The 15,146-nt window shown below is 42.3% G+C and overlaps 1 protein-coding gene across 2 annotated transcripts; it reads left to right on the top strand.

Moving 5' to 3' along the window:
• Nucleotides 1-216: 216 nt before the first annotated feature.
• Nucleotides 217-13,719, top strand: LOC110535659 (protein CDV3 homolog). Of its 2 annotated transcripts, none has more exons than XM_021620790.3 (5): nucleotides 217-693; nucleotides 1,901-1,977; nucleotides 2,104-2,234; nucleotides 2,411-2,573; nucleotides 10,954-13,719. In XM_021620790.3, exons 1-5 carry the CDS (start codon nucleotides 487-489, stop codon nucleotides 11,081-11,083), a joined length of 708 nt encoding a protein of 235 aa, XP_021476465.1. In that variant the 5' UTR covers nucleotides 217-486; the 3' UTR covers nucleotides 11,084-13,719. The 2 variants fall into 2 exon arrangements, with proteins under 2 accessions (XP_021476465.1, XP_021476466.3); XM_021620791.3 differs by lacking the exon at nucleotides 10,954-13,719 and adding an exon at nucleotides 2,706-2,839 and having other exon boundaries at nucleotides 237-693.
• The last annotated feature ends 1,427 nt before the right edge of the window (nucleotides 13,720-15,146 follow it).

The following is a 15,146-nucleotide window of genomic DNA, read 5'->3' as shown; positions in this document are numbered from 1 at the left end:
GAAAACAAGTAAACTCATAAATACATTAAATATATATTTGTAAGTGATTCTCTATTGTTCCATGATCAACTAGTCAATGATCAACACAATACATTTATGCGTGAAGACGACTACAGTAGACCTCATGGTGTGGTACCAGATTATTACCGGGCTAATATGATAGGGTCATCAAAAAAAATACATGCAATATAATTGGTTCTTCAGCATGTCCATTATGTTTCTCTTCATGTTAATCCGGGGCATTTTGGAGGGTATTGGCTGGACATCCGGTTCGCCTGTCAAATAGCAGTGAGTGAGCCGCACACCCCTACAATAATGTGGCACATTGAAAGACAGGCAGTCAGACAGTAGGTACATGTTCTTGCTCACGATAGAACGGAGTTGTTTGATTGCTCTGCTCGAATAGGAATTTAAACCCTCCCTATCAACTGATTTAAAGAGACGTTTTGACGTTTGTCATTGCTTAGCATTCATTTCTGAACGAAAATGGCGGATGTAGAGACTGGTGGTGCTGCGCCGGAGAAGAGCCTAGATGATTTCTTTGCCAAGAGGGATAAAAAAAAGAAGAAAGAAAAGGGAGGCAAGGGAAAGGAAGCACCATCTGGGCCCACACCAATTGTATTGAAAAAGAACAAGAAGGAAAAGGAGAAGTCCGGCACGAAAAATGAAAATCAAGATGCGCAGCCGGAGAAGGTAACGTTGGCTAGCCCCGCGCCAGTCACGGTTGGCACATACTGCTGCTACTAGCCAAATCAATCTGTTGCTAGCTAGCTAGTTTGCCTGCTAACAGTGAGGACTCGTGGCTGTTTAGTAATAAACCATGGCTGGCTAGTTATTATACTGGCCTAACACACGACTTCTGGAGATACATATTTAAGGTTAGCTACCTTACGTTCTGTTAACTAGTTCCTCAAACAGCAATCAAATAATTTAGTTCGCTGTTAGATAAACCAGCAAGCTCAACACTTATTCCAGACGGTGAGCAGACATGTCTCGATAACTTCAGGCCGCGACAGTGTCAACTTTCTCGATTGGTCAACGTTAATCAGCTAGATAACTACGTTAACTGACTTAACTTTATCCATTTGGAAGATTAGTAATGTTGCTAGCTAGTTGGCACGATTCGCAATAGTAGATGCTTAGGCCTCTAATCTTCTCAGAATTTACAGATGGTTTGCCTGAGAAATGGGGACTGCAGCGGTTAGACTCAAAACATTTGTGCGGGAAATGCACTGAGAGCATAACTTACTGGTGATGTTAGTAACATTTGCAGCAGATAACGTTAGCTAGTTACCAAATGCACATTTGATTCTGATTCTGATAACCGCACAACAAGCCTAGGCAGCTGATAGTGCCGGTCTAACGTTAAAACTGTCAACCTGTCCCCTCTCTGGGATACCTTAGCTAATTAATCAGGGTGTCACCCTGGTGTGATTCTGTGCAGAGGTTGTGACACTTATTCCAGAGGCAGTGTGACATGTTGTGATGACCGTCCCAAGTCGGCAGGGTAGCCTAGTGGTTAGAGCGTTGGACTAGTAACCGGAAGGTTGTGAGTTCAAACCCCCGAGCTGACAAGGTACAAATCTGTCGTTCTGCCCCTGAACAGGCAGTTAACCCACTGTTCCCAGGCCGTCATTGAAAATAAGAATTTGTTCTTAACTGACTTGCCTGGTTAAATAAAGGTAAAATAAAAAAATAAAAAAGTCAGGGTGTGGCCTGTATCCAGATCCTAGTTTCTAGTTATTTGGCCCCTTGACAGACGTAAAAATTTGACCATGCAAAGGAACATGATAAATTGAGATTGACATGATGACAAGCACATGTATGAACTACGAAGCCGTGGATTGCTAAACCGCCAGTTAGTGGGGGGTGTAACTGAAACTGTGTGCTCTGTCTGCAGGAGGACGAGGAGTGGAAGGAGTTTGAGGCAAAGGAGGTGGACTACAGTGGACTCAGACTGCAGGCTCTGCAGATAAGGTAAAACTGAACATAAGGGGGGACAGGGTAACATTCATTCAGTAGGCACTACCCTAATGAAATGTTAAACATCTGTACTAGTGGCACATTTTTTGTTGATTGGGTTTTCTCTGGCGATTGTGGCAGTGATGAGAAGGAGGAAGAGGAGTATGAGGAGGAGGTCGGTGAGGATGGAGAGATCATCCTGGTCAGTGGAGACAAAATGTCTGGACCCTGGAACAAATCTGGTGCCCCGCCCCCAGCCGCTGCCCCTGTTGGTGGGTATACTTCTCTCCACTCTATGTATCACTTCCACATTGTCTTATTGTAGTGTGTATGTATGTGTACATGTATGTGGGTTACTCCAATAGATATTTTGGTGATTTACTAATGATGAGCCTTGCCCTTTGTTTTCATTGACTGGTTTGCTTCATCTCTGCTTTTGTCTCTATAGAGGTGGAAGAGGTGCCTGAGTCCAAGCCTTCTGGGGTGTACCGCCCCCCAGGGGCCCGACTGACTACCACAAAGCGTGGCCCCAATCAGGGGCCCCCTGAGATCTTCAGCGACACACAGTTCCCCTCACTCATGGCTGGCTCCAAACATGTGGAGACACGCAGGTGAGTGAACCTCAACTTCAGATATCACTCATCTTAAGCCTGTTGCATGCTTCCCAGGTGAAAAGTTTGCGCATGTATTATGAAAGTTTTGTGACGTTTTTGTTCATTTTGCTGTCCGGCATGTTTTTTCAGCTGTTCGTGCACACTAGGGCTGTCCCCAACTAAACAAATCTTGGTTGACCGAAAGTAGTCTGTTAAGGATTTGTTTAAAAGTGTATTTTTCCATAGGATGTGTCTGTTTTAATAAATTCAACTGTATGCATTGAGCTTGTCTGATGCTTTTTAAGATTACGGTTTGATGAAATAAGACAGAAGCCTCAAGAGGGCGCCAGAGACCTATATATCCAGAAGAGAGAAACCTTTCTCCTCCCACTCCTGCTGGCCATTACTCTCCTGAAGTTGCTGGTAATAGGCTACGCTACGTGAGGTGTCGGCAACCTTTCTAATGTGGAATGCCAATTTATCTTACCTGCGTGGCAGTTATGTGAAACAGTTTCATTTAATTTATAATAACCACTTCATGTCTCAATCATTGTCATGTGCTTAATCCAAATATAAAAGATACAAACCTAAAACTTAACACCTATTGCCATTGCCAACTATGTAAAAATAGCCTACACAAAGCCAACAAATAAAAACATTGCAGCCTGCAGGTAGAAAATATCCTGATAAAAATCCTATAAATCACATTAGCTACACATGGCCTGTCTGCAACGAACTTGAAACATTGTATTAACTTGGGTCCGGCCTGCCCTCAGTTTCCTCCGCCAGAGAGCTCAGGAGAGACGCAGCAGTAGAACATTTTCGCAAGGGATAAAGGAGCTCACTCGAGCTGAGTAATGGCACCTCAAATGTTCTACTGCTTGAGCTCCTGTTCCTTTTTATAGAATATTAGCTCAAAGTATTGTGGAGCTCCTGCACCTAAATATGAACAGTACCAGATACCAAAATAAGTACCGGAACCTATTTCAGTCCAAGTCGAGCACTAATATGAAGTAATCACGTAGGCCTATTTTACTACTTTTCCACTGGCTCAGAGAATTAAATTTCTCCCTTTCACACTGAGTGCTTATCAAAAGGTAGACAGCTGGAAAGATATTCAAATACATTGAGGAACTATTGTAATTCTCAATGGATGTAAAAACAGACTTAATTTGCTTGCTGTTTGAAGTCAGAATATTACTTTGAGAAGCTCATCAGCTCATTAGTGGGGGTGCGTTAAGGCCAGTAAGAAATACGATCAGATCCCCAAATGTGCACATTTATATGCCTAGATTTCCTCGCAGGACATGTAGCCTACAGGCTAACTCAACATTGACAGGAGCGCTCCACACAAGACAATGACTAAATTAACAAAAACTTGTTTCTCACAAATGTTTGCAGAGTGCACAACTTATGCTACAATGTGTCCACTCCGACAATGATAACAGGAAGACTGGAATAATAATATTGAATGCATTAATATAATTTACTGTAACAATGTAGATTAGGGGTAAATGTACTACTGGTGTTATATGTAATGGGGGATATACACTAACAATCTAACACAAACAATGAATGTGCACAAATTGGCGGGAGAGTGCATTCTGTAGAGAAGTGCATTGTACGTCTGGGTGCATAGTCAATTCGAAGTCTGCATTGGCCATGCAGAATTTGCGGTGATATGGCCTCAGCAGAAGCCAGGGCATTCATACTTGCGCTTTGTGGAGAAGTCAAGGAAGTGAGTTTGTTTCCCACAGGATGTACCGCCCCCACCTACCGTCAACCAATCATGTAAATGCGGAGCTGTACAGAGCCCTCTGCATCGTTACAACGTTTGGGAGGTGCATGGGAATGCAGTACGGAGCTGTATTTGGCCTCTGCATGCCTCTGGACGCTCCGCAATTGCTTCACACCCTCCATATGGAGTCTCCAACCACATTTTCAGATCACGCATAAATTAGGTTTTAGTCTCCACAATGGATTAGTTCAATGAGGGGTGTGTGTGTACAATGCATTCGACTAGTATTCAGACTAGAGGTTGACCGATTAATTGGAATGGCCATTTCAAGTTTTCATAATAATCAGAAATCTTCTTTTTTGGGGGGGGCGCATATTTGCCGAATTATTTATATATATAATATTTTAAAAAATGATACCTTTTTATTTAACTAGGCAATTCAGTTAACACATTCTTATTTTCAATGACTGCCTAGGAACGGTGGCTTAACTGCCTCGTTCAGGGGCAGAATGACAGATTTTCACATTGTCAGCTCGGGGGATCCAATCTTGCAACCCTGCAGTTAACTAGTCCAACGCAATAACGACCTACCTCTCTCTCGTTGCACTCCACATGGAGACTGCTTGTTACGCGAATGCAGTAAGCCAAGGTAAGTTGCTAGCTAGCATTAAACTTATCTTATAAAAAACAATCACTAGTTAACTACACATGGTTGATGATATTACTAGATATTATCTAGCGTGTCCTGCGATGCATATAATCTGACTGAGCGGTGGTAGGCAGAAGCAGGCGTGTAAACATTCATTCAAACAGCACTTTCGTGCGTTTTGCCAGCTGCTCTTCGTTGTGCGTCAAGCATTGCTCTGTTTATGACTTCAAGCCTATCAACTCCCGAGATGAGGCTGGTGTAATCGAAGTGAAATGGCTAGCTAGTTAGCGCACGCTAATAGCGTTTCAAACGTCACTCGCTCTCTGAGCCTTCTAGTAGTTGTACCCCTTGCTCTGCATGGGTAACGCTGCTTCAATGGTGGCTGTTGTCGATGGTGCTGGTTCGAGCCCAGGGAGGAGCGAGGAGAGGGACGGAAGCTATACTGTTACACTGGCAATACTAAAGTGCCTATAAGAACATCCAATAGTCAAAGGTATATGAAATACAAATGGTATAGAGGGAAATAGTCCTATAACTACAACCCAAAGTCTTACCTGTGAGTATTGAAGACTCATGTTAAAAGGAACCACCAGCTTTCATATGTTCTGAGCAAGGAACTGAAACGTTAGCTTTCTTACATAGCACATATTGCACTTTTACTTCTCCAACACTTTGTTTTTGCATTATTTAAACCATATTGAACATGTTTCATTATTTATTTGAGGCTAAATTGATTTTATTGATATATTAAGTTAAAATAAGTGTTCATTCAGTATTGTTGTAATTGTCATTATTACAAATAAATAAAAATTGTCCGATTAATCGGTATCGGCTTTTTTGCTCATCCATTAATCGGTATCGGCGATGAAAAATCATAATCGGTCGACCTCTAATTCAGACCCCTTGACCATTTCCACATTTTGTTACATTGAAGACTTATTCTAAAAATGAATTAAATTCATGTTTTTCCTCAATCTACACACAATACCCCATAATGACAAAGTGAAAAAAGGTTTTTAGAATAAATAAATAAAACACATGCCTTATACTTTAGTATTCAGAGCTTTTGCTATGACACTTGAAATTGAGCTCAAATGCATCCTGTTTCTATTGATCATCCCTGAGATGTTTCAACAACTTGATTGGAGTACACCTGTGGTAAATTCAATTGATTGGACATGATTTGGAAAGGCACACACCTGTCTAGAAACAGTTGAAGTTGGAAGTTTACATACATTTAGGTTGGAGTCATTAACTTGTTTTTCAACCACTCCACAAATTTCTTGTTAACTATAGTTTTGGCAAGTTGGTTAGGACATCTACTTTGTGCATGATGTATAAAGTCACTTTCACAATTCCAGTGGGTCAGAAGTTTACATACACTAAGTTGACTGTGCCTTTAAACAGCTTTGGAAAGGGCTTTAGAAGCTTCTGATAGGCGAATTGACATCATTTGAGTCAATTGGAGGTGTACCTGTGGATGTATTTCAATGCCTATCTTCAAACTCAGTGCCTCTTTGCTTGACGACATGGGAAAATCAAAAGAAATCAGCCAAGATCTCCACAAGTCTGGTTCATCCTTGGGAGCAATTTCCAAACGCCTGAAGCTACCACGTTCATCTGTACAAACAATAATACGCAAGTGTAAACACCATGGGACCACACAGCCATCATACCGCTCAGGAAGGAGACACGTTCTGTCTCCTAGAGATGAACGTACTTTGGTGCGAAAAGTGAAAATCAATTCCAGAACAACAGCAAAAGACCTTGTGAAGATGCTGGAGGAAACGGGTACAAAAATATCTATAGCCATAGTAAAACAAGTTCTATAACAACACAACCTGAAATGCCGCTCAGCAAGGGTAAAGCCACTGCTCCAAAACCGCCATCAAAAAGCCAGACTACGGTTTGCAACTGTACATGGGGACAAAGATTGTACTTTTTGGAGAAATGTCCTCTGGTCTGATGAAACAAAAATAGAACTGTTTGGCCATAATGACCATCGTTAAGCTTGGAGGAAAAAGGACACCATCCCAACCGTGAAGCATGCGGGTGGCAGCATCATATTGTAGGGGTGCTTTGCTTCAGGTGGTGCACTTCACAAACTAGATGGCATCATGAGGTAGGAAATTTGTGGATATATTGAAGCAACATCTCAAGACATCAGTCAGGAAGTTAAAGCTTGGTCACAAGTGGGTCTTTCCAGATGGACATTGACCCCCAAGCATACTTCCAATGTTGTGGCAAAATGGCGTAAGGACAACAGCCATGGTATTGGAGTGGCCATCACAAAGCCCTGACCTCAATCCTATAGAAAATTTCTGGGCAGAACTGAAAAAGCATGTGCAAGCAAGGATGAATACAAACCTGACTCAGTTACACCAGCTCTGTCAGGAGGAATGGGTCAAAATTCACCCAACTTATTGTGGGAAGCTTGTGGAAGGGCTACCTGAAACGTTTTGGCACAAGTTAAACAATTTTAAAGGCAATGCTACCAAATACTAATTGAGTGGATGTAAACTTCTGACTCACTGGGAATGTGATGAAAAAATAAAAGCTGAAATAAGTCATTCTCTCTATTATTCTGACAGTTCGCATTCTTTAAAAAAAAGTAGTGATTCTAACTGACCTAAGACAGGAATTTTTACTAAGATAAATGTCAGGAATTGTGAAAAACTGAGTTAATGTATTTGGCTAAGGTGTATGTGAACTTATGACTTCAACTGTAAGGTCCCACAGTTGATAGTGCATGTCAGAGCAAAAACCAAGCCGTGAGGTTGAAGGAATTGTCTGTAGAGCTCTGAGACAGGATTGTGTTGAAGGCACATCTGGGGAAGGGTACCAAAACATTTCTGCCGCATTGAAGATCCCCAAGAACACAGTGGCCTCCATAAATGGATTAAGTATGGAACCACACAGACTCCTAGAGCTGGCCTCACAGCCAAACTGAGCAGTCGGGGGAGAAGGGCCTTGGTCAGGGAGGTGACCAAGAACTCAATGTACTTTCTGACAGTGCTCCAGAGTTCCTCTGTGGAGATGGGAGAACCTTTCAGAAGAACAACCATCTCTGCAACACTCCACCAATCAGGCCTTCATGGTAGAGTGGCCAGATGGAAGCCATTCCTCCGTAAAAGGCACATGACAGTCCACTTGGAGTTTGCCAAAAGGCACCTGAAGACTCTCAGACCATGAGAAACAATATTTTCTGTCCTGAATGCCAAGCGACACGTCCGGAGGAAATCTGGCACCATCCCTACGGTGAAGCTTGGTGGTGGCAGCATCATGCAGTGCGGTTATTTTTCAGCGGCAGGGACTGGGAAACTAGTCAGGATCGAGGAAAAGATGAATGGAGCAAAATATAGAGACATCCTTAGTGAAAACCTCCTCCAGAGTGCTCAGGACCTCAGACTGGGGTACGGTTCACCTTCCAACAGGACAACGACCCTAGGCACACAGCCAAGACAATTTTAAGTGTGTTTTTGGTTCAAGTCTCAATGTCCTTGAGTGTCCCAGCCAGAGCCCTGACTTGAACCCGATCTAATATTTCTGGAAAACAACCTGACAGAGCTTGAGAGGATCTGCAGAGATCAAATACAGGTGTGCCAAGCTTGTACCAAAGACTCAAGCCTATAATCGCTGCCAACGGTGCTTTAACAAAGTATGTACATGTTTCAGTTTTCATTTTCTTAATACATTTGCAAATATTTCTGAAAGCCTGTTTTTTCTTTGTCATTTTGGGGTATTGTGTGTAGATTGATCAGGGGGGAAACCAATTTAATCAATTTTAGAATAAGGCTGTAACGTAGCAAAGTGTGGGGAAAAAGTCGAGGGGTTTGAATACTTTCTGAATGTTACTGATCGACTAAAACGATCTCCGTCGACAAACAGCCTAACAACCAAACAATCAACCAGTTGACTAACTAGGGTCAACCGTAGTGCGCTCAACATTTCTCTTGATGTAAGACAAAGTTCAATAGCCGAAGTCAACGCCCCTTCGTTGGTGACTGGTTATCAGTACTACTCTTAGTATGAGTGGGAACATGAAGTGTAGTCTCTCAGCGAGAGACGACTAATTTTCATGCAACGTTGTTCACTGCACTAAATGTAAAATTATGCGACTAAGACTTCCTTGGCCAAAACATCTAACTTAATGACACATTTGATTTACAGTGCCTTGCGAAAGTATTCGGCCCCCTTGAACTTTGCGACCTTTTGCCACATTTCCAGGCTTCAAACATAAAGATATAAAACTGTATTTTTTTGTGAAGAATCAACAAGTGGGACACAATCATGAAGTGGAACGACATTTATTGGATATTTCAAACTTTTTTAACAAATCAAAAACTGAAAAATTGGGCGTGCAAAATTATTCAGCCCCCTTAAGTTAATACTTTGTAGCGCCACCTTTTGCTGCGATTACAGCTGTAAGTCGCTTGGGGTATGTCTCTATCAGTTTTGCACATTGAGAGACTGACATTTTTTCCCATTCCTCCTTGCAAAACAGCTCGAGCTCAGTGAGGTTGGATGGAGAGCATTTGTGAACAGCAGTTTTCAGTTCTTTCCACAGATTCTCGATTGGATTCAGGTCTGGACTTTGACTTGGCCATTCTAACACCTGGATATGTTTATTTTTGAACCATTCCATTGTAGATTTTGCTTTATGTTTTGTTTTGGATCATTGTCTTGTTGGAAGACAAATCTCCGTCCCAGTCTCAGGTCTTTTGCAGACTCCATCAGGTTTTCTTCCAGAATGGTCCTGTATTTGGCTCCATCCATCTTCCTATCAATTTTAACCATCTTCCCTGTCCCTGCTGAAGAAAAGCAGGCCCAAACCATGATGCTGCCACCACCATGTTTGACAGTGGGGATGGTGTGTTCAGCTGTGTTGCTTTTACTGCATTGTTGCCAAAAAGTTCAATTTTGGTTTAATCTGACCAGAGCACCTTCTTCCACATGTTTGGTGTGTCTCCCAGGTGGCTTGTGGCAAACTTTAAACAACACTTTTTATGGATATCTTTAAGAAATGGCTTTCTTCTTGCCACTCTTCCATAAAGGCCAGATTTGTGCAATATACGACTGATTGTTGTCCTATAGACAGAGTCTCCCACCTCAGCTGTAGATCTCTGCAGTTCATCCAGAGTGATCATGGGCCTCTTGGCTGCATCTCTGATCAGTCTTCTCCTTGTATGAGCTGAAAGTTTAGAGGGACGGCCAGGTCTTGGTAGATTTGCTGTGGTCTGATACTCCTTCCATTTCAATATTATCGCTTGCACAGTGCTCCTTGGGATGTTTAAAGCTTGGGAAATCTTTTTGTATCCAAATCCGGCTTTAAACTTCTTCACAACAGTATCTCGGACTTGCCTGGTGTGTTCCTTGTTCTTCATGATGCTCTCTGCGCTTTTAACGGACCTCTGAGACTATCACAGTGCAGGTGCATTTATACGGAGACTTGATTACACACAGGTGGATTGTATTTATCATCATTAGTCATTTAGGTCAACATTGGATCATTCAGAGATCCTCCCTGAACTTCTGGAGAGAGTTTGCTGCACTGAAAGTAAAGGGGCTGAATAATTTTGCACGCCCAATTTTTCAGTTTTTGATTTGTTAAAGTTTGAAATATCCAATAAATGTCGTTCCACTTCATGATTGTGTCCCACTTGTTGTTGATTCTTCACAAAAAAATACAGTTTTATATCTTTGTTTGAAGCCTGAAATGTGGCAAAAGGTCGCAAAGTTCAAGGGGGCCGAATACTTTCGCAAGGCACTGTATCTTGGATTAATTCTGACAATTTTGAGGAAGTGTTTCTGGTTGTTTCTTCGGTGGCTCGAGGGTCAAACAACAGTAATATTATTTTCTTGTTTTTCAAGTGACTGTCTTTAAGGTGTATACAAGCAGATGTCGTTTCGCCTAGCTGAGTTCTGCTAGGAGCAAACCAAACTAATGTATGTGGATGTCTTTAGACACCGTGTAGAAACTTTGTTTAATATGTCCAATGCTTGGGTTTCAGGGACAGAGAGATGGAGAAGACCTTTGAGGTTGTGAAGCACAAAAACCGTGGCCGAGAGGAGGGCGGCAGTGGCGCTTCCCTGCAGCAGTTGGAGCTTGGTAACCAGTACGCCATCTTGGGGGACAAGTAGTGGCCTGCACACCCAGCGTGGTCTTACCCAGCTGCCAGAGGGAGCTGAGCTACAGCAGTGTACCTAACTACAGCACAGTCCTGACAACAAACACTGGTGTTGCTGCCACCACCACACTGGACCTTCTCACGTACCACTGTACAATACATACAGTAAACATACAAACACCTCACACAGTCAACCATATACACTAACACACACACTTTACATCTACAGACACTCCCGCAATGTCAATACATTCATGTGTATATACAGTACATACACAAAGCACCTGGTTGGCAAAACTGAAAGACTACATCCAAAAGGGCTGTGGCAACGGGGATCAACTGAAACAAATATCAAATCTATATGATACACCCATATGAATGACACTGCAGCAACAACAGCAAAGGCAACTTTAGGTTGTCTTTTGTGGATTGTATTCAGAGCAGCAGTGGTATGGTACAACTTCTCTCTGGACTTCAACTTTCTTTGATAAAGCCACAGAGGATCAAAGAAGACACAAAATTGGAGACTATCTCGGTTGCATGGCTGTGGTGACCATGTTGAGCGGGGACTTTGATCTTATTGGTGGTGAGTGGGGCAAACGCCAGCCCTGCAGAAGAGAGAACCACCAGGTTCTTCCACTTAGAAACTTTGTTTTCCTCAAAGGAACTCCTACAAAGATCTGTGAACACGGGAGAAAAGTTATGGTCCTCATTCAGAATGACTATTTAAAAGTGGCCTTAGTGTAAAGAGAAACTGCCTCGTCCTCTGGAGAGAAACTTCCTGGTTGTCTCGCGCGCTGTTGCTTGCCTCCTGGATCGCACCAACCTCCCAAATTCAATAATGTAGTGCTGAGTTTCAGTTTGTCCGATTTACACCAACTGTCCTTCATATCCACTGTTTGACTTGCTCACCCTTTTTTTATTTGATTATTAACATCGGCAAACTATTATTTAAGCTCTTTTCTAATCTGAAGTCATTACTTTGGTAGATTACTTCAAAAAAATTTTAAGCATTCTGAGGATTGGGTCCTGAGTTTTTGTTTTACTTGGAGGGCTGTTTCTTCACCATAGTTTTTATGTACTTACACCATTGTGTATAGGTGGGACAGAGGGAAGTAGATTGACATTGTTACAGGTTCAAAGACATTAGCTACAGCGTCCCAAAAATGACCCTTCTGTACTCAATACCTGTAATTGACCGCAGTAAGTATGGCCTGTCATACTGCTGTCCATTTTTTGTATTACTTAGTTCATTTGGAAAGAGTTCAGATCCTTTGACTTTATCCACATTTTGCTACGTTACAGCCTTATTCTAAAATTGATTAAATATTCTCATCAGTCTATACACAATACCCCATAATGGCAAAGCGAAAACATGTTTTTAGAAATTTTAGCAAATGTATAAACATTTACATAAGTATTCAGACACTTTGCTATGAGACTCGAAATTGAGCTTAGGTGTATCCTGTTTCCATTGACCATCCTTGATGTTTCTACAACTTGATTGAATTTACCACAGGTGGACTCCAATTATTTGGAAAGGCACACACCTTTCTTTAAGGTCCCACAGTTGACAGTGCATGTCGGAGTAAAAGCCAAGTCATGAGGTTGAAGGAATTGTCCGTAGAGCTCTGAGACAGGATTGTGTCGAAGGTACAGATCTGGGGAAGGGTACCAAAACATTTCTGCACCAGAACACAGTGGCCTCCATCATTCTTAAATGGAGGAAGTTTGGAACCACCAAGACTCTTCCTAGAGCTGGCCGCCCAGCCAAACTGAACAATCGGGGGAGAAGGTCAGGGTGGTGACCAAGATACCCAATGGTCACTGATAGAGCTTCAGAGTTCCAAGATTGTAGCGTCATACCCAAGAAGACTCAAGGCTGTAATCTGTGCCAAAGGTGCTTCAACAAAGTACTGAGTAAAGGGTCTGAATACTTATGTAAATGTTAATTTTTTCCCAAAAAATCATTGTTTTTGCTTTGTCATACGTATATTTGATGGGGGATAAACGATTTAATCCATTGTAGAATAAGGCTGTAATGTAACAAAATGTTGGAAAAGTCAAGGAGTCTGAATATCTACTGAATGCACTGCATCTGTTTGCTTTCTCTTATGCTCATTGCATTGCTTCAGTCCAAGGCATTGAAGTTTGCCTTGTTCTGCAGCATGGAACTCACCCATTTTCCTCCCTCCTCTCCATAGAGATAGATGCCCTCAAAGGTTCTTCCAAAGATATGAAGAATATTATTTCAGCACTTATTGAAATGTTTGTAGAGCAGGTCTATGACATGTAATCGTGGTCCTGAAGAGCTTCAGTCAGTGGCTGCGGTCTGACTTTTTATTTTTGGGCTCCAAACCACCTGATCTGTTTCCTCTAAAGAAACAATGAGGTTATCTCAAAGGTCAGGTGGTTTAGATGAGAATAAGAATGTTTGCATTTCCTTAGGTTGAACAGAGGGTTAGAACTAAAAAAGATCTGGAGTTGTTCATTTCTGTCAAAGCCAATCGAAAGGAGATGTGGAGGGCTCTGTAACACATTATGCAGCCTGTGGTCCTCTGCCAAAACATTGTGGGTGGAAGTAGTGAAAATGTCTGAGGACTTAATCAAAGAACAGTTTAACAAAAAATAAACAGTGATCCTTGTGAAGGGTGTCCTGTGAGTTCTTAACCTGAAAGTAGCTGTTTTACAGGTAAGCTAGATGTTCAAATAAAAGGCCACACTGAGAAACCAGTCTGCATAAGTATTGGCAACTGGTAAGTACTGTGTTTCAGTAAGCACAATAATGCACATGGTCTAATAAATTATATTTTAGATCACCATTTTGGGTTGATAAATAAATATAAATAAATAAATAAATCCTAAACAATCTACACACAACCCCATAATCGCAAAAGCTAAAATAGTTTTTAGGGACATTTTAGCAAATGTGTTAAAAACAAAAATATCTTATTTACTCAAGTATTCAGACCCTTTGCTATGAGACTTGAAATTGAGCTCCGGTGCATCCTGTTTCCATTGATCTACAACTTTCTACAACTTGTTTGGAGTCCACCTGTGGTAAATTCAATTGATTGGACATGATTTGGAAAGGCACACACCTGTCTATAGTGCATGTCAGAGCAAAAACCAAGCCGTGAGGTCGAAGGAATTGTCCATAGAGCTCTGAGACAGTATTGTGTTGAGGCACAGATCTGGGGGAAGGGTACCAAAAATGGTCTGCAGCCTTGAAGGTCCCCAAGAACACAGTGGCCATCTTTCTTAAATGGAAGAAGTTTGGAACCACCAAGACTCTTCCTAGAGCTGGCTGCCCGGGCAAACTGAGCAATCAGGGGAGAAGGGCCTTGGTCAGAGAGGTGACCAAGAACCCGATGGTCACTCTAGAGCTCCAGAGTTCTCTGTGGAGATGGGAGAACCTTCCAGAAGGACAACCATCTCTGCAGAACTCCACCAATCAAGCATTTATGGTTGAGTGGTCAGACAGAAGCCACTCCTCAGTAAAAGGTACATGACAGTCCACTTGGAGTTTGCCAAAAGGCACTGAAAGATTCTCAGACCATGAGAAACAAGATTCTCTGGTCTGATGAAACCAAGATTGAACAGTTTGGCTTGAATGCCAAGCAACACTACTAGAGGAAATCTGGCACCATCCCTACGGTGAAGCATTGTGGTGGCAGCAGTTGTTTTTCAGTGGCAGGGACTGGGAGACTAGTCAGGATCGAGGGAAAGATGAACTGAGCAAAGAATAGAGAGATCCTTGGTGAAAACCTGCTCCAGAGCGCTCAGGACCTCAGACTGGGACAAGGTTCACCTTCCAACAGGACAACGACCATAAGCACACAGCCAAGACAATGTAGGTGTGTTTTCGGGACAAGTCTCTGAATGTCCTTGAGTGTCCCAGCCAGAGCCCAGACTTGAACCCGATCGAACATCTCTGGAGAGACCTGAAAATAGCTGTGCAGCGACGCTTACCATCCAACCTGACGGCGCTTGAGAAGATCTGCAGAGAAGATTGTTCCCAGTTGTCTTGAATGCACAGAAGTCTGAGATTTCCGAGTTCCAAGTTGTTTTGAACG

The sequence above is a fragment of the Oncorhynchus mykiss genome, chromosome 11 (genome assembly GCF_057628025.1).
Source record: "Oncorhynchus mykiss isolate SJ-2025 chromosome 11, ASM5762802v1, whole genome shotgun sequence".
Lineage (NCBI taxonomy): Eukaryota > Metazoa > Chordata > Actinopteri > Salmoniformes > Salmonidae > Oncorhynchus > Oncorhynchus mykiss.
Note: the sequence above shows the minus strand (reverse complement) of the source record. Positions and strands in the feature narration are given on the sequence as shown.